The sequence below is a fragment of the Mytilus californianus genome, unplaced genomic scaffold (genome assembly GCF_021869535.1).
Source record: "Mytilus californianus isolate M0D057914Y unplaced genomic scaffold, xbMytCali1.0.p SCAF_3, whole genome shotgun sequence".
Taxonomy (NCBI): domain Eukaryota; kingdom Metazoa; phylum Mollusca; class Bivalvia; order Mytilida; family Mytilidae; genus Mytilus; species Mytilus californianus.
The window spans coordinates 8,592,301-8,612,431 of record NW_026262679.1 but is presented as its reverse complement, the minus strand read 5'-3'; the positions used below and the strand labels follow the sequence as shown (position 1 = coordinate 8,612,431).

Below are 20,131 nucleotides of genomic sequence, written 5' to 3'. Positions count from 1 at the left end.
TAAATTAAGTTTTTTTTCGGGGTGCTGTTACACCACTGTTCAAGGTTATGGGAGGGTTAAGCAATCACAAATATGTTTACGCTGCAACATCTTTTATTTAGCTGTCCCATTGGTTTATTGTGGGTTTCTATCTTCCATAGCTATTTTCATTTATTGAGTTTATCATAAATCAAGGTCGGTTTTCTGCTTGATTTGGATTGATGCACATTTTGGACATACCTTGGATTTGTTACAGCTTACTACACGGTATGTGTTTGCTCATTGTTGAAGGTCATACGGTGACCCGTAGTTGTGTATGTCTTAGACTTTCTGTCTATAGTGGAAAGATGTCTCATTGGCAATACTTACACTTATCATCATTGTTAAAACGACCAAACTATGTCATGTATTCCATTAAATTGAACATTTAGTTGAACATTTTTATTGTTGTAAAAATATAATTGTATTGCAGGACGTTAATCCTTGATGGATAGTAGGTCAGAATTAAAATAAATATCGCTGAGCGTTTATGTAACACATTCAAATATACGACATAATATTTTAAGAATCCGAAAGAAAACTCACAAATTGATAAGATTATGTTTCAGTAAAGATATATAAAAAAGACTTTCAGAAGTTACAAACGCTGCGAGATATTTATCTTTGAAATTGGCGAGGTGCTATTCAAGTCCACGTTTTGTTTAAAATCATATAACAAAGCAAAATAGAGTGTGAATAAATTAAATCTAACAGCAGCTTTTAAAAGGTCAAATAACGTGTGAAAAACATATGAATATGGTTTTATTTGAGTAATTCATAAAATTAACACACTCTGAAGAAGAAAACGCATTCAGAAATCCATCCAATTTCTGTTAAAACAGTTTTATATTATCATCCAATGTCCTTGTTCTCCAGGGTCGCCTTTCCAACCACGAACTGTTCCAGATGGGTCGTTTTTCATATAGACAAACCAGTCAAGCCACTTTTCTGGTGACAACATGTAATACCCATCAGAAAACCTGATTACTTTCCACTGTCCACTAGAGCCAGGATTTCCTTTCCATCCATTCAATCTACCCTCTGCTCCACTTCTCATGTACACATACCATTCGGGCCATTTCACTGAACGCAAATAGAAAGTATTGTCTACTGACGAAATCGTATCAAAGAGGAAGTATCCTTGATTGTTTAAATTTGTTGTTCCAGTTATGGAACCATACTTATCATTGCGCATAAATGCATACCAGGTTGGCCATTTTTGGGTCCGAAATTTACGAGACCTTTCCCCTAAGAATGCCAGATTCTGAAAAGCAAGTTCACATTTGCCTAAATACTTCGAAACTTCAGGCAACTCAGATGGTTTCAAGTGTACAAAGAAAATAGCTTGTTGGTATGTGGGATTCGTCAAAAATTTTAAGAATTCTTTGTCGTTCGATTTCATATTCTGAATTACGTTTTGAATGCTATTCGCTGTTGACACACTATGTCCTGCTTGTTTGACAGTGATGTACATTTTCCACAGAACGGCGGATCTAAGGACAGTCAGCTTTACAAAAAGTCGCGTGTATTCAATTGCCCGTTTGACCTGCTGCTCATCTTGGCTTTTTGAACTGTCTCTTATCTTTGATTGTATTATTCCGAGGAATTTAACTCCAGAATAGATAGGAATATGTGCAGACAGAGCAGAAAGTTCATGTTCCTGTAAATCGGTAATTCCGTCAAGGTATGCTAATGAATCGCCAAATACTTTCTCAGTACCGTATGCTTCTGCTCTAAGGTTGGAATCGTCGAACTTTCTAAGTGCTTCATCGATAGCCTTCCTAACAACCGATCCAATGTCCGTATCACCGCCACCTATTGAGCTTACCAATCCAGATATTACCGTGAAAATGCTACTTATTATCGGACCGACTTTTGGAATCAGTTCTGTAATTGATGACAGGATGTCTAATGTACCAGAGACAATTTCTGCGACATCACCACTTGTCAAAGATGGAGCTGCACTACCGACGGCGTCTATTGTTGAGGCAATCCCGTTCAATCCATCGTCATCTTTTAGATATTTTTCTATTTTTCCTAGTTGTTCTTTTGCTAATTGTTGATTGGCCTTTAAACTTGATCCGATTTTTCCAAGCGATGTCTGCCATCTAGCTTCTGTCGCAATGAAAATCAACATCATCAAAATCCATAGCAGAAGAACAGAACGCTTTTGTACTTTCATGTCTGCAATTAAAAAAAATGATTTTACTAAGCTGAAAATAAATAGATTTAGTCTGTCCGTGTACATTTTCTTAGTAGACAAGGAAAACAATTATTAACTTTTTAGACTCAGGACAATTTAATAGCAATTCCCTGTAATCACCAACAAAGTTGGGGCACGGTAAGTCTGAGATTGCTTTGCAATTTTGTGTTGGTAGCTATCGACATACATATAGGAAATATATTGACAAAACAAGTGTTTCTGTCCCCGTTGCCATGGTCTCCTTGGATTTTCATTTTCAGGCAGTTATCATGCACACATTTTAATTAACTGAATATTGTAAGATTTGTTCGTTAAAATGAAATGACATTAATTCAACACTTTCAGAGCAGGTTAAATTTTACTCCGAGTTGTTTATCACTGAGGGTGTGGACAAAAATAGCGCAGAAAAACTTATCGGACGTATTGACAGGAAACTGACGGACGATAATAGACAAAATATAGAACGACAAATTGACGTTGATGAATTAAGAAAGACAGTTAAAAATCTTAAGAAAGATAAGTCTCCGGGAAGGGATGGGGTCATATCGGAATTTTATCATATATACTGGGATCTTATCAAAACGGATTTCACTTAAGTAGTTAAGGAAGTATTTGTAGAAAATGAACTCAGTAAATCGCAATACCAGGGAATGATACTACATAAGGAAGGGGAACAAGAATAAATAAATAAAAAAAAAAAAAACAAAAAAAAACGGCGGCCTTTAAGCTTGATGAATACGGATTATAAAATTATATCAAAGATGTTGACAGAGCATCTAAAACCGTTATTAGATAAAATTATTCAATCGGATCAAAACGGGTAGAAATATAAGTGATGGAAATAGACTTTTACAGGATATTATTGAATATGTAGCACATGAGGATATATAGGGATTAGCTATATTTTTAGACCAGCAGAAAGCTTTTGATAGAGTCGAATGGGGATGGCTGATAAACGTAATGGAGGGCTTCAATTTTGGTAATAATTTTTGTAGCTGGACAAAAAAGCTTTTTCAAAATGCCAGCAACGTATTAAAACAAATGGTTTTCTGTCTAAATCATTTTCAATACGCAGATCAATCAGACAAAGATGTCATTCGCGCAAATGTAGAAATACAAGGAATCAAAATACCAACGATAAACGGCCACATTGAAACTAAATCATCAATGTTTGTGGACGATGCGCAACTTTTAAAAAATCCGAACTATTGGCTGAAAAAGCCTTTGAAATGTTGGAAATATATGAAAAAGCCTCCGGTTCCAAAATAACTTCGAGAAAACAAAAGTCTTGTTTATTGTTTATTGTTTAAAGGGCAAAAAACCAAGTTTCAAAAAATATCTTGTATCAAGGATAACATAAAAGATTTAGAGCTGCCCCAAGCTTATGACATTTATAACAATAAAATATAGGATTCCTTAATTGGCAAGATAAAAAACTGTATTCACGTTTGGAAAACAAGACATTTAACTTAGAGAGGTAAAGTATTGATTATAAGAAAACAATTAATACCTATTTTGGGATACGAGGTTGCGATGAGGGGTATACCTAATGAGTGTGATAAAGATAAAACAACTCAATTTCCTGGGATTTTGTTTTGGGCTCTAAAGAGTCAGCCTTGTCGACAGAAAAATATGTTGTCTAGATAAAAGCTTCGGGGGTATCAAAATGATCAGTTTCGAAAGTTTCATGAAAAGCAAACATGTAGAATTAATTTTTAGAATTTTAGAAAGTACAACACAAAGATGGAATGCAATTGCCAAATACTGGCTAACACACTTTGACAAAAAATTTGATATTGAATATTTTATATGTACCTGTAAAGATCTAAATGGAATTAACATTAACTATATATGCCAAATTTGTACTAAAAGATGGTTACTACATGGTATGAACTTAATAGTAAAATGACCGATTTTTAACAAAATAGCATTCTTGAATATAATATATTTTGTAACAACAATACAAAATGGTAAGGGAAACATTTGCTCTTCCCTTCCTTTACCAAGAGTCATATCGCCAAAATAAAAGATGTTTGGAATATCTGTACGGAAACCTTTCATAGTAATAAAATAATATTTGATTAACTAATAGATAAACGTAATTGGACATGCGAATACAATATAATAAAGAAATCAATCCCCACTGATTGGATTAAGGAATTTGAAGCACATAAAAATCCAGAATAACAACATTCAAAATCATGATTTGGAAAAAACATGCATTCCAAAAAAAATATTCAATTAAAATGATTACAAAAAAAAAACAAAATATGTACTAGTGCAAAATGTGAAATTATATGAATAGAACATTTAGAACGGAACAAGACTTGCAATCAGTCTGAAAGAAGCTTCACAAGCTGCCTGTATCAAACAATATTTTCCAATTCCAATGGAAATCACTACATTGTATACATTATACTGAATTTAAATTGAATAAATTCGAAAGTCCGATGGCCTATGTAACTTATGTGGCAAATGTTTTGAAACCCAAGATCATTTATTCTATTATGGTTATAAAATTCAAAACGTCATTGAAGAAATAAAATATTGCTATCTCTGTGCATAGATATACCGCTAAACTTTGATTCCAAAACATGATTATTTGATATAATCAAGATCTTCATAAAACGGAAATAAATATTGGAAATTTTATAGTGTTCTCGGCAAAATTTAGTATTTGGAAAGGTCGAAACGACATTTAATTCAACAAAACAGCATTTAATGAAACATCTATCCTCCTTATTTTTAAGAACGTTACGAATGATTTTATCAAAATGATCGCTTAATCAAAAAAAAAAAAAACACACTTATTCGAAATAGACAAACTTGATCGTTTATCTCAAATATTTTAATTACTATTAATAGTCGGATTTGCTTATTTTTTCCTTATTATTTGCTCTTTTGTAGATATATATACATTTTTATGAAATCGCTTATGCCTCGGTTTTATAGTTATAGTTATCATTTGAATACAAAAGGCACATTTTGAACTAATGTATAGATTACACATTCATTTACCAACAATCGTCATTATTTATATAAGTTAATTCTATATTTTATATTTTAAACATATTTATATTACATACTTCATAATTGTATTACCTTGTTTGTAATAGTATTTTACTCACCACAAATTGTGTTTCTTTATAAGTGCACATACATTTACTTCACAAATATTCCTTCATCTAAAATTCTAAAGTGTTTATATACTTTATTACCTAAAGCTTCAAGCAGGTGTCCTGTCGCTGTCAATATCTAAGAGGCATTTAACCTGGAACACAATTTAGATAACAAAAGATTTCATAATTCATTGTACAATATAAATCTTCCTCTTATACACAATAAAACAAAATATTTCTTTTGATAAACACATTATAAGACTTTTATGCGCATAGTATCGAAATACAATAAGCATTTTGATAAAATAATGGTCTCTTTGAAAATAGAATTAGTTTGCAGTCTTTGATATTTCAAAAAAAATGGAGGAATAGACAACCTGGAACCAAGAGTCTACATTATTCATGTAGGTCCCAGGTGCGACAAATTGTCATTTAATAGATAAATAAATAAATAAAATTTATATTATGTGTAAATAATGATATAATGGGCTATAAAACTAGAAGCCTGTACTATCATCCAAATGTGGTGTTTATTAATCTTAACAAAAGATATTAATCAATCATATAAATTGTAATGCAAATACGCATATATATAGTATAGAATCATTATATTAAACAATAAATGATGATAAATTCAAATACCACATCACCTGTGTGAATATTTTGTACAAACATTTTTTAGTCTAGGGATTATAAACAAACAAACACTATATACAGCTACATTTGTATCAACCATACACACAAGTAAAGTCACTATCTGTTGCTCCTTAAACAAATTACCGAATCGTTTATTGACTGTTAATCAAAATAAGAATACGGGCTGGCAGGGCGGAAGCGAAAGGTTAAAAGAAAGGAATTAAAGATGAGTGGCGCCACTTAGTTTTCACAACAATTATAATAGATAGAAGTCACTTTATTTTCTGCTGCCATGTTAATTAGAAAACAAAATTGAAATAGTTAGAAATGAGTTTTGGATATTGGCTCTCAGTGATGAGCAAAATTTCTGTGCAAAATTAAGCAAGGGTTTGTGTTCATTAATACTATTTCGAAAATTCCAGAATCATAGAGTACCCTTAAAAAATGCCATTTTTCTATCAAAAAAGCTGCGGCACCATATGTGTTTTGCAGTTTTTATCGTTTTAAACACAGCCAAACAGTTGAAATGGGCTGGTCAATGCCCCCCCCCCCCCCCCCTCCCTCAACCCTCCTCCCCAGTTTTCTGCAAATGGGGGAACCTGTGAAGAAAATCATTTCAAATGATGAACTAATGTATTTTCAATCAAAAAATTCGAACGTAAGCAGGACAGGCATATAGTAATAGACTAATGCACAGATTCCGATTTGATTTCAGTATATGTCAGTATAGCGAAATAACGGTTTCTGACGCATCGCTGTATTTTTCGAGATATTGTAGAAATTGAATTGTAAATAAAGTTACTCAGTAGAAAACTGTATCAGAAGAAAAATTGTTGGCAACCGTGAATCTATAGTCTTTATGAAATTTTTACTGTTTGTTTTATTTTTCTGTTTAAGTGATAGGATTCATTAAGTCGCTGTAAGAACAAAAAATTTGTCAAGGACTCTGTCTTTGAATATTTATCCTCATCTTTAATAAAATTGCATGTATTTATGTATATCTAAAAAAGGGTGGGGACATATTTTTGCTGACGTTAAGCGAAATTGTTGTATTTTTTTATTGCTAAATGTTGCCAAAATACCCCTAAAATATCAGAATTAGGTAAAAAATCAAAGGCCATGCATTTTTCTCCTTAGTACCGTCGAATTGAATAATTTGTACACGGTTCATATAAAAAAAAACTTAACAGCAATGATCAAATCTTAATTTCAGCCGTTTTATAGTCTATTTCATAAAATTTTGTTTTGCTCTTGCAGCTGTTCTCATATATTCGTGACAAAAACATATAAATTGGACATAGTTATAAAATAATCAGCCTCAAGTCTTTAATAATCATAAATCGAACTTAATTAATCAAAAACCGCGTGTTTACACAGCCAAACAGTTAAAATATGCTGTTCAATGCCCCCCAAGTTTTCAAAAAGTATAGTTTTCGGCAAATGGGGGTAACTGTAAGGAAAATCATTTTAAATGATGAAAAACTGTATTTTTAATCCAAACTTTTGAACGTAAGCAGTAGGGGTATATAGTAATAAGATTGTTTCTGTGTGTGTTGCGTTGTCGTTTGTTGTTTGTTCACTTCAGTCTTTCTGTTGTTTCGTTGTCCAAATGTACTATATTGTATTGTTTATTTAGCGTAATTCTCTGTCCGTTCAACCCACCATGTTTTCTTGAAATGTCCTGTACCAAGTCAGGAAAATGGCCATTGTTATATCATAGTTCGTTTCTGTGTGTGTTGCATTTTAGTGTTGTGTTTCTGTTGTGTCGTTGTTCTCCTCTTATATATCTTGTGTTGCATTTTAGTGTTGTGTTTCTGTTGTGTCGTTGTTCTCCTCTTATATTTGATGTGTTTCCTTCAGTTTTAGTTTGTAACCCGGATTTGTTTTTTTCTCAATCGATTTATGAATTTTTATGGTATACTACTGTTGCCATTATTTATAGACTAATGCACAGATTCCGATTTTATTTCAGTATATGTCAGTATAACGAAATAACGATTTCTGGAGCATCGCTGTATTTTTCGAGATATTGTAGAAATTGAATATGTAAATTAATAGGTTAGGTGGTGGAAATCTGTATCAGATGAAAATTGCTGGTCACCATGAACCTATTGTCTATATCAAATTTTAACTGTCTTTTTATTCTTCTGTTTAAGGGGTAGGATTCATTAACCCACTGTAAGAACTGGAATTCTGTCAAGGACTCTGTCTTTAATCATTTCTCCTCATCTTTGATTAAATTGCATGTATCTAGGCATACCTAAAAGGGGGCATACTTGAGCTGACGTTAAAAGATATTTGTTTTTGTATTTTTTATTGCTAAATGTTGCCAAAATACCCCTTAAATATTAGTTAGGAAAAAAATCAAAGGCTAATATACATTTGTCTTCTTAGTACCGTCGAATAGAATATTTTGTACACGGTTCACATAAAAAAACAGCAATGCTCAAATCTTAATTTCAGCCGTTTTATAGTCTATTTCATATACTTTTGTTTCGCTCTTGCAACTGTTTTCATATATTCCTGACAAAAACATATACATTGGACATAGTTATCAAATGATCAGCCTCAACAGTCTTGCATCCAAGCCCCAGATATCACATCAAAATGATGTTGGGCTTATCATCTGCATCACTTAGGAAATACCATAATTTCAAATAAAACTGTCACTTCAATTTAAATTTGTAAGAAACCACATGTTTTGTTAACCCGATTCTCAAGTGATAATTGTTGTATAAATGAATTAATAGTAAATACACAGCACTGATCCTTAATTGTGACTATTTAATTAATTATGTGTTTAGTTTATTTGAAGAAGAAAAGTATATTTGTGTGGAGCTGATATAAAGAATAATATAAAAGTCATATTTAATTCATATGTGTAAAACACAACCTGCTGTGGGAAATTAAATGTCTATATATTAAAAGAAAGAATAATTGAACAGAAAATGAAACAACTTTCGTGTCATTGAATAAGAACTCATTATTTGATTGAAATGTTTTTATATCATATGTACATGTGTATGTAAATTATAACTAGATATTCAAATATATATTGCAACAAGAACAAAAAAAGTAAATGAATTATTAATAATAATCTCACAAAGTTATATATATATAGCAGGGTTTAAGAACATCAGTTGTTCGACCTGCTAGTCAAATGCGTTTTGTTAAAATATACATTTTTCCACTTTTATGGTCTTTTGGAAAATGTTGTTTGTGCTGTATTTAGACCCCTCTACCAAGAAATTTGTTTTTCATGCACACGTATAAAAATTGCGGTTTTTATCCAGCGCAATCATAGGTTTGAACGTTGTTTGCAATTTAGACTTGTTCTTATATTTTTTCGTGTGGGCCTGTATTATATTTGCCTTCGGGTTTATATGATCCGTTCATCCTATTTCGACTCTTTCAAAATTCAAGAGTCTATCCTTAATTGAGGTAAATTATATGGCCTTCCAAATACCGTTTCGATTCCTAACATCATTGAAGAGACATTAATTGTCGAAATCCGGATATGGTGAACAAATTTTTGCACCTCATGTTTGCGGTATACCATCTTTTCCGCAATTTTATTGTTTTCTGTTTAGTAATAATTTAATTATAAGATCCATTTTGTTGCATCTTGTGATCCGTTTATTTGGCAATCGCCAATGGCAGTCAGCAGGGTTTAAGAACATCAGTTGTTCGACCTGCTAGTCAAATGCGTTTTTTAAAATATATATTTTTTCACTTTTATGGTCTTTTGGAAAATGTTGTTTGTGCTGTATATAGACCCCTCTACCAAGAAATTTGTTTTGCATGCACACGTATAAAAAGTGCGGTTTTTATCCAACGCAATCATAGGTTTGAACGTTGTTTTCAATTAAGACTTGTTTATATATAAATGCATATATTTTTAGAATTTCAAATGTGACGTCACTTTGTGCGTTGAAGCTTTAGCTAACTCGGCTGTGTATTTTTATATGTTGGATTAAGTTGTTTGATGTAATGTATCCGTTTTTATTCTGTAGTTAGTCCCCACTTTGGTTTTATCATGTATATCTATTATATAGTCATTTTATAATATTTACTGTTTGCAAAATTATAAATTATTCTAAATAATAAGGATGTTCTTGTCCCAGGCAGAAAATCCTGGCCATGTTAGGCGCAACTTTTTGGAAGTTTTGGTCCTCGGTGCTCTTCAGCTTTGTACTTGGTTTGGCTTTCAAACTTTTTTTATCTGAGCGTCACTGGTTAGTCTTGTGTGGACGAGACGCACGTCTGACGTATTGAATTTTAAGCCTAGTACCTTCTTCTAGATATTATTTGTGTGTTTCTTTGTCCTATATGTTCTCCCATTTATTTGTATTGTGGTCCTGTCATGTGATGTTGTCGTTTTGGTGTTGTGTTTGACGTTGCCATAAAAGCGGGAGGTTTGGCATGCCACAAAACCAGGTTCAACCTGTACCAAGTCAGGAAAATGGCAATTGTTATATTATAGTTCGTTTCTGTGTGTGTTACATTTTTATGTTGTGTTTTTGGTGTGTCGTTGTTCTCCTCTTATATTTGATGCGTTTCCCTCAGTTTTAGTTTGTAACCCGGATTTGTTTTTATCTTTATCGATTTATGAGTTTCGAACAGCGGTATACTACTGTTGCCTTTATATACGGTATAAAAAATTAAACAGTCCTTAGGCCAGATTTTCCTTTAAATAAAAAGCAATTTTTAATAAAGATGTGTTTTAGGTCGAAATGAAAAACTGATTGATTGCGTAATTTGATGTGCTTATTGTCCAGCAACACATATTACATTCATATTAAGTATGAATACGTCTTAATGTCACATGAACCATTGAAATAATTACCCAATCAATACTAAAATATGTTTTCAAAGATTTATGAATCTCCAGTTGCTGGCAAAAATGCAAATCATTATATGGGAAAAAAAGAAATATTGATAATTCTATGTAAAGGCAATACCTGAGATCTTTCATTTTAACTATGTGTTTAGTTTTATTCGTATAGGTAGATCTACTAAATTAAAAAAAAAGCAATTATCATAAAAGTATATAATGGCAACTTAAAGTAAATATACGGTATGACATATTACTATGTAAATAAACATATTTTATTAGAACTATTCAGGAAAGGTCCAATTTTCATCTAGTCCAAAGAACTTTCTACTTAGATTTGACAGGCGTAGATATGGTCATTCTCTTTTTTCTTCTTCCTTTTTGTGGAGTGTCTTCCATACGCTGCTTTTGTCCAATTATTTCACTAATATTCCATTTACTATCAGGGCCAAAGTAATATTCCACCTCATCGTCTTCGTTCTTGCGTAGACAGTCTATTCCTAGGAAGTTTGGTAATAAATCCATAGGGTTTTCTGCCGTTGATAGATACTCAATTTGCAGATTGATGATATCTGCAATCCTTTCAATGCCTGATTCAGGAGGCAACCACAACTGTCCACTCTTCAAATACCTGTTCAAATACCTGCTGTATACAAGGTACAGCCCTGTTTTGCTCATACACAACCAGTCAAACTTTCCTTTGGTGTATGTCATTTAGATCTTGTATAATTGGCTTAAGACAAGTTTTCTTAAATGAGCATCGCATTGGAATAGTATAGTTTTGACATTTGCATTCTACACTTTGTTCTCATGGAACCACCTTCAATTGCAATTGTAGTATTTGTATGTTTATCCATCTTATGAGTTAAGTCTCTTTCAACTGATTTGTACAGTTCGTTCTTGTTGTACTGTTACACCACTGTCCCAGGTTACGGGGAGGGTTGAGATCCCAATAACAGGTTTAACCCCGCCACATTCTGTATGTATGCGCCTGTCACAAGTCAGGAGCCTGTAATTCAGTGGTTGTCGTTTGTTTATGTGTTACATACTTGTTTTTCGTTCATTTTTGTACATAAATTAGGCCGTTAGTTTTCTCGTTTGAATTGTTTTACATTGCCATTTCGGGACCTTTTATAGCTGACTGTGCAGTATGGGCTTTGCTCATTGTAGAAGGCCGTATGGTGACCTATATTTGTTAATTTCTGTGTCATTTGGTCTCTTGTGGAGAGTTGTCTCATTGGCAATCATACCACATCTTCTTTTTTATATTCATATTTAATTCACTGCCAATATCGAGCAGAAAATCAGCCCCAATTTCAAGTTGATTCGCATTAGCAGTCCAATAAGTACTCATGATGGTCTTTCCTTCTCTGGTATTCACGATATCTTCTTTTCGAAATTGGTCCTGATTTATCATGTCATGAGATGTTCTCAGATGAGCAATGGCTGTTTTTGCTTTTAAAGTTCTCTGTTGGTGTGTAGCTGCCTTTAAGGTATCAGGCGTAAAGGAATATTTGTCTTCACAAAGTATAATTCATTCTGCTGCTGGGAATTGTCGAAAGGTTTGGTTTTATAACTGCATTTTGAACATACTTTATATGCTGTGTCCCTGAGGTAACCTTTGTTTGAAATTTAACATCAGCGAATTCTATTGTCGCAAGTTCCACTGTGTCAGTGATATGTTTTGGTACAGATTGAAGATTTAGCACAATACTATGGAACGCCACAGCTGTCTTATGTGGAACTCTGATATTACTTTATGTTGTTTTATTATTACTTGATGATATTTTGTCTTTACTTAATATGGTTTTGACATTACGTAATGATGTTTTGATATAACTCAATATGGAATAGTCATTACTTAATGATATTTCGATATTACACGATATGGTTTCGTATTGACTTGATATAGTTTTGTCATTACTCAATATGGTTTTGTCATTACTCGATGTGGTTTCACCATTATTTAATGTGGTTGTGTCATTAGTCAATGTGGTTTTAACATTACTTGATGTGAATGTGCCTTAACGTTATGTAGTTGTTTCATTACATGATGTGGTTGTGTTATTTTGTAATGATGATTTGCCTATTCTTTATATGGTTTTAACATTACGTAATGATGTTTCAAAATTTGACGATTTTACACTACATGATGTGTTTGTTTCATTATTTGATGTGGTCCTGTCATTCTTTGATGTGGTTATCCCATTACTTGATGAGGTAAAACCACGTGACCAATTCGGAAAAAAATATGTTCTATTTTTAGATAGATTTCCATGTTGTATGTGCCTTGGATGAGTGTGGCCATCCATCGAATTAGAGTTCAAATTAAAGTTCGGGTTACTGTTTGAGTTAAACTTTGAGTTAGTCTTCGATTTCAAATTCAAGTCATTATTAGAATTAAAGTTTTAGTTAGCATTGAGTTTCGAGTTGGACTTTGAGTTTGAGTCATATTTAAAGGTAGAGTTCTAGTTACAACATCAAATTTGAGTCACTTTTTGAGGTAGAGTTTGAGTAAGATTCGAATTTAAGTCTCATTTAGATTAATTAAGATTTTGAGCTATCTTATATGAGTTCGTAATTAAATTTTCTATCGCGGAACAAGGACTTTTGCTCGGGCTTCCGAAAAGAGGGCTCCGGGGTATGCGTACAAAAGATAAACAATGTTACAGTATACAAACGCAACATAGAAGTTGAAATAAAGTTAGATGTGGTGTGATTGACAATGAGACAACTATCCAACAGAGTTTAAATGCAGTGGATGTAAGAAATCATATATAGGCAACCGTACAGTCTTCAACACACCGTATAGTCAGCTACAAAAGGCCACCATGCACCATGTGAAAAAAATTCAAACGAAAAAACAAACGGTCTTATTTATAAATAAACAATCTACAAAAAAAAAATGACACACATTTATACAACGACGACAATTGAACTTCATGCTCCTGACTTGGGACAGGTACATAAAGAAAGTGCACGTGGCGGAGTTTGTGTATGTGAGCGCTAAATTCTTACCGCACATCAGACTGTTACAGTTGTGTAACAGCACAACACGAGAAAAATAAGTAAACTAGTCAAAGTGATGCCCCCGCACTCAACTCATTTAACCGCTTATACCCCAAAAATGACAAAAAAAAAGTTCAATTATCTCCCAAAAGAGCAAAAGATAATAACAATAAAAATCCTGACCACATGCACACCTTCAATATATGTTCAAACAGACAGTAAAGAGAAAACTTCCTAGAATTTAAACTGTAGGAGGAGTTATGCGGAATAACTATATACCCATAATGGGACGGACAGACGGACGGACGGACGGACAGGGGTAAAACAATATGCCCCCCCCCCCAAATTTCAGTTGCGGTTGCATACAAAGCAGTTTCATTTGGCTGTTTCAATAGATCGGTATGACTGGGTATTATAAATCCATCGGGGTGATCTCGGATGCTCCAGAAAGGCACCCGTCGTGTTATTCGAAAAAGTACAAACCCAGTGATTTGGTTTTATTTGGTAGTTTACATTCAAGGAAAAGATGACGGTTTTATGGTTACGACCACTGGAACATGTCCGTCGTCACATATGAAACAGATATTCCAAAAAGTTTATTTTTCAATTAGTGCGAGGTAGATCAGGGAATTCAATTGATTACAAATAAAAGATTGATATTCGTATAAGTTCAAATGATCATTTACGCTAAAAAAAATCGGAGAATTCTTATTTTATAGTATTGATGCTTTGTCGCTTAGTCCGAGCCCCCCTCCCCCCGTTTCCCTATAACTTTAGTGTGAGTTGATTTGAAGTGTTTCATTTGTTAACAATAAAGTTCAAGTCTTTTGATTTGTGTCGAGCCTGCGACATCAATGTAGCGGCAGTGAGACACAACAAACCTATATTTCGTCGTCGATAGTGGCGTCGGCGTCTCCATCTCCACTTTTTTTATTTCTATTGAGTTTAACCTTTCATTATACATGTTACTAAACATGTATGCCATGTATATTACTTTTAGGATATCATACTGGATTTGTTTACCTCGACTATTGTATCTGTATTTATATTGTATGTTTCTCTGTAAACTTGTATTTAGTTTTTAGAGAATAAAGTATCTATCTATCTATCTATCTATCTCTAGATCGTTAGGTTTCTAGTTTTTTACATTTTTCAGTTCGGGACCTTTTATAGCTTACTATAGGGTATGGGTTTTGCTCATTGTTGAAAACCATACAGTTTTGTTTTAGTTAAATAAAACCGAATGAAACTGTTTTGACATGATAAATTTGTAAACCTCCATGAAGTGTTTTAAAACTTGTATAGGAGTTATTCCTCAATTTCAAGAAAAAGCATCTACAGAAAAACATTTTTTTTAAATTTTTTTTTTACCGATAAATGTATAGATAAATGTACAGCCGATCAACATGACGCTTTTACACTTACAGCAGCAATATCAGGCGAGACACAGGGTTCCATGGAATATTTTACAAATTTATTACAAAAAAACTGCTTCCGTTTGAAAACTTAGGATAAAAACAACAGGACCAAGTGGTTTGGGGATATCCCAATTATGTTCGAAATACTGTAAACTTTTTAATACTTTTTTTTCTTATTATTGTCTGCCGTTCCCCTTTTTCATGCCAAATAACTCTGAACAACCACTGGAACTTTAATTTGAACTTTAACTCAATGGATAGCGATACCCATCCAAAGCACATTAAACAAACGATATATTGAAATCTGTTTAAAAATAAAACATATTTTTTTCCGAATTGGTCACGTGGTTTTACCTAATCAAGTAATGGGATAACCACATCAAAGAATGACAGGACCACATCAAATAATGAAACAAACACATCATGTAGTGTAAAATCGTCAAATTTTGAAACCTCATTGCGTAATGTTAAAACCATATAAAGAATAAGCAAATCATCATTACAAAATAACACAACCACATCATGTAATGAAACAACTACATAACGTTAAGGCACATTCACATCAAGTAATGTTAAAACCACATTGACTAATGACACAACCACATTAAATAATGGTGAAACCACATCGAGTAATGACAAAACCATATTGAGTAATGACAAAACTATATCAAGTCAATACGAAACCATATCGTGTAATATCGAAATATCATTAAGTAATGACTATTCCATATTGAGTTATATCAAAACATCATTACGTAATGTCAAAACCATATTAAGTAAAGACAAAATATCATCAAGTAATAATAAAACAACATAAAGTAATATCAGAGTTCCACATAAGACAGCTGTGGCGTTCCATACAATACGATTTTGTTGGCATTTTAATTCCTGCCATAAATTCTCTATTGCTTGCTGCATTCCTTTGGATTTCATAACCTTTGGCTTTGTACAGTCTGGTTTAAGCAATGCTTGGCACATTTTCATTTCAGAACTAAGAAAACTTGCACTCTGCATTTCTCTTTTTAGTAATGCTTTTCTATTTTTCTCCTTCACCTGACGTTCAGTCTTGGTTTGAAATGTCACTTTTTCGGCAGTTCTTTTGATTGTGACTCCTTTTGAACGTTTTACTCTTCGGACAAAAGAGGCCCGTCCACTAGTTTCATTTAGTTCAAGTATGTCATCCATAGTTATTCCTAGGAAGCTATTGTTTGCTAGATAGCGTTTTATCAGGTATTATCCGATATCTGATGTTGTATTATATAATACATACGATGAGAGAATAAGTTTATATGAACTGTAAACATTTTCTGGATAATTATTTTATTCCAAACATAAACAATTGCATCGAAGAATTAGAGCAACTGTTGGAATAATATGATGCAGGTCGGTTTCTGATAATGCCCAGTCAACATTTGAGTCTTCTTTGGAGTTTGTATGAAAGAGGGGCGAAAGATACCAGAGGGACAGTCAAACTCATAGATCGAAAATAAACTGACAACACCATGGCTAAAAAATAAAAAGACAAACAGACAAATAATAGTACACAAGACACAACATAGAAAACTAAAGACTAAACAACATGAACCCCACCAAAATCTGGGGGTGATCTCAGATGCTCCTAAAGGGTAAGCAGATCCTGCTCCACATCTGGCACCCGTCGTGTTTCTCATGTTATTACAAATCCGGTAAATAGTCTAATTCGGTAGGTCACATTCGTAGTGAAAAAGGAAGTGGATTGTAATTACGACATGAGGAACATATCCGATATCATCTGTGAAACGGTTATTCCATAACGGTCAACCAACTCGTGATGGCGTCCGTAAAATTTACGAAGGGATGATTTCAACTTCACCATTTTGAAATCTTGGTGTAATAGCTTCCTTGTGAGCAGCAACCCTCTATCAAGGAAATCATGATAGGAAATACAAGCCCGAGAATATCGTATCAATTAGGAGATATATACCCCGTATAAAGGCGCTGCTGGAATGTTGCTACATAGAAATGGAAAGTTCACAACTGGGAAGCTGAAAACATCTCTTGTGTCGTAAAGTTTTTGTTTTCAACCGACCCTCATTGTCAATTTCTAGATGTAAGTCAAGATACGAGGCAGACTTAACTGTATCTGTTGTATCCTTTATCTCTAGTTCGATGGGATAGATGCGTTCAACATAGTCACCATATTTTGAATTATTTAGTGAGAGAACATCATCTATATTGCGGAAAGTAAAGTTAAAGGATATTGCTAACTTCTTATCTTTCTTCCTAAGAAGTTCCTGTATGAAGTCAATCTCATAATAATAAAGACACAAGTCGGCAAGAAGAGGGCACAATTGGTTCCCTTTGGAATGCCGACAGTCTGTTGAAAAACGTGACGGAAAATATAGGAGTCCTCGACTCAAAATGCTTATAACATTAAATTATCGTGACTAAACCAATCTAGACATATCAATTCTTTCAGTTAAGAACTCATAAGTGTACACGTTTGGGTTCACGCTAAGAATATTGACCCAACTGTAACGTTTTGAACAACACATGACAAAGTTGCGCCATATTTGGTGTTATCGATACAGCTAATAACTTGAAGTAAAACGTACGCTAATGGCTCATTAGAATATTCTCAAAACTAAGAATATAACCTCTGATAAATTATACAAAATCTCAGAATACAGAAGTAACAGTATTTCATTACTTGGGAATCACCAGTGCACACATTTACAACACTGCCCCTCCCCAAGAATATATTTCGTCCTCGAAATATGGAATTGTCAAAATTGACCATTCAAATCAATACTGGTATTCCGTTTCACTCTTACATGCAAATAAAACAATGTTGCTTCTCTCTTATTTGTCAAAACACGCAAAAACTTAAGCTGGTTTAAACTAAAACATACATTAACAAACTACTGCGCCTGTTAATGTCATTAAAACTAATGTCTGCGTAAACAAACTAATGCGTCTGTTTATAATTAAAAGGCAGTATATACATTTTACTTATATTTCTTTGAATGTATAAATATTTTCTCTTATACTTATATCACACAATTATACAATACACCATCAAATAAGTTTAATACTAATGATAAATATTCGCTACATAAAATGTCTTAAACAACAAAGTCCTATTTTAACAACATAACAGTCTCTTTTTTAACAGCGTATTCTCTCGGCAGTCGCGCCTCGTTGTCGTGGTTCAACATACAGTTCAATATACTATTTTCTTAATATGTGTCATCATCGAAAATATATAATTAAAGTCTATTTTTGCATCCAATTACAGCACTAATATACTCCATTTTAAGTTCAATATATGATTCTCCATTCTATCAGACGTCGGAATTAAACATCGTTGTTGCCAGTTGAAGCCCTAACTTCTTCTAACACACCAGGCTAACCATTAGCCGAGAAATGTCCTATCAAGTTCTATACCACAAAGATTCCCAGCTTATAAATATACATACACATTTTCGATATTGATTGACCATACAACATAAGTATAAAAATAAGTACAAAAGTACAACCAATTATAAATAGTCATCAGTATTCCCCGAAAAATATCTAAAATGGAGCAGACAGCATACCCATGGTGTAACCAAAATGTATATTGCAATCTAGACTAACCATTAGCCTAAACTTATTCTCGCACCCCAACAAATATGGCACCTTAAGTATCCTATATTGCCAATATACACCACCGAAAGCAGCTTCCCATCAAAACAGTATTAAACAGCTTTACTGCAATAATACAACAACGCCAATAGGACAAACACATTCCAGCTGTTTTATAAATAATATCACGTGTTTTCTCAAAAACAATATTAATACCACAATTTTTTCATGTAGTGCGAAAAACTACACATGTTTATGCCTAGCATACGGTATACTCAGTGGATAAACACTAATATTACAAGCCTTCTTAATAAAATAATAATTTAATAAATTACTTTTTACACGTTTATCATTAACAAAAAATAACACAAATTTCATATCTACATTATAAAAAATCAGAATCTTCACAAAAATTGATCTGATATTTGGCCAGTAGGCTAATCTGCTATATAGGCCTAACTAGTTCTGATTATCCTGACTAGTAAATCCAAACTGGTTCCCTCCCAAAGGATTCATATTTTCTGGGTTCCCTCTTTTTCCTTTTGAGAAAGGACAATTTTTACTAAAATGTCCCTCTTGGTGGCATGAGTAACATGTGTTTGCGTTAACATGACTACTTACTCTAAAAGGATGTGTACTAACTGGACGTGATGTATAAGTGTTGTCAGTACTTGGACCAGCTGCTAACTGTGGGGCCACTAATACCTGGTTATGTTGTTCAATTGAGGTCCTATTAAAGTCTAAACAGCTATTTTGATTGAAATTATGTGTATTGGTGTTATTTTCAGCCGCATGTTTATCACATGAGATGCCACCATTATCGTAATTTCTGCTTCTTGCTATATTTGTCTAGTTATAAGCAAATATATACGACGGATACTCTCAAAAAGGTAACTACAAGGAATAATAACTATAGTGTTGTCTGTCCTTTATCAGGCCTACGTTCTCCACGGTAAATATTGGTAGCGCAAATGAATAATTCGTTGTAGAAAATAATATATTTATTACGGTACAATGAAACAATGTACAATCCATTTTTAGATTGTGACGTTGCCTTGTCACCATCGTATGGTGTTTATATATCTCAACTTGTTCGATTCGCTCGTGTATGTTACAAAGTATTTGATTTTAACGAAAGAAATATCTGTACTACTGAAAAAGTATTACACCAGGGTTTTCGATTCATAAACTAGTCAAAACATTTACTAAATTTCATCATCGGTACAAGGACATCATTCGTTAATATAAACTAACATGCAGACATATTATACGTTCAGGTTTTTCACAT

General features: G+C 33.2%; 1 protein-coding gene across 10 annotated transcripts in view; it reads right to left on the bottom strand.

Annotated features, from left to right (window-relative positions):
- The window catches only part of LOC127733912 (toxin CfTX-A-like), a 179,763-nt gene that overhangs the window by 51,856 nt on the left and 107,776 nt on the right, over positions 1-20,131 (bottom strand). For 3 of the 10 annotated variants that reach the window (XM_052243370.1, XM_052243373.1, XM_052243368.1), the window contains exon 2: positions 764-2,202. The exons of 3 other annotated variants lie outside the window; for them this stretch is intronic. In XM_052243370.1, the coding sequence (XP_052099330.1) occupies positions 863-2,200 (1,338 nt within the window). In that variant the 5' untranslated portion in view covers positions 2,201-2,202 and the 3' untranslated portion in view covers positions 764-862. Of the gene's footprint in view, positions 1-763; positions 2,203-5,323; positions 5,510-20,131 lie in introns of those variants that run through there. 4 more of the 10 variants (XM_052243371.1, XM_052243367.1, XM_052243377.1 and 1 more) reach the window with 4 other exon arrangements.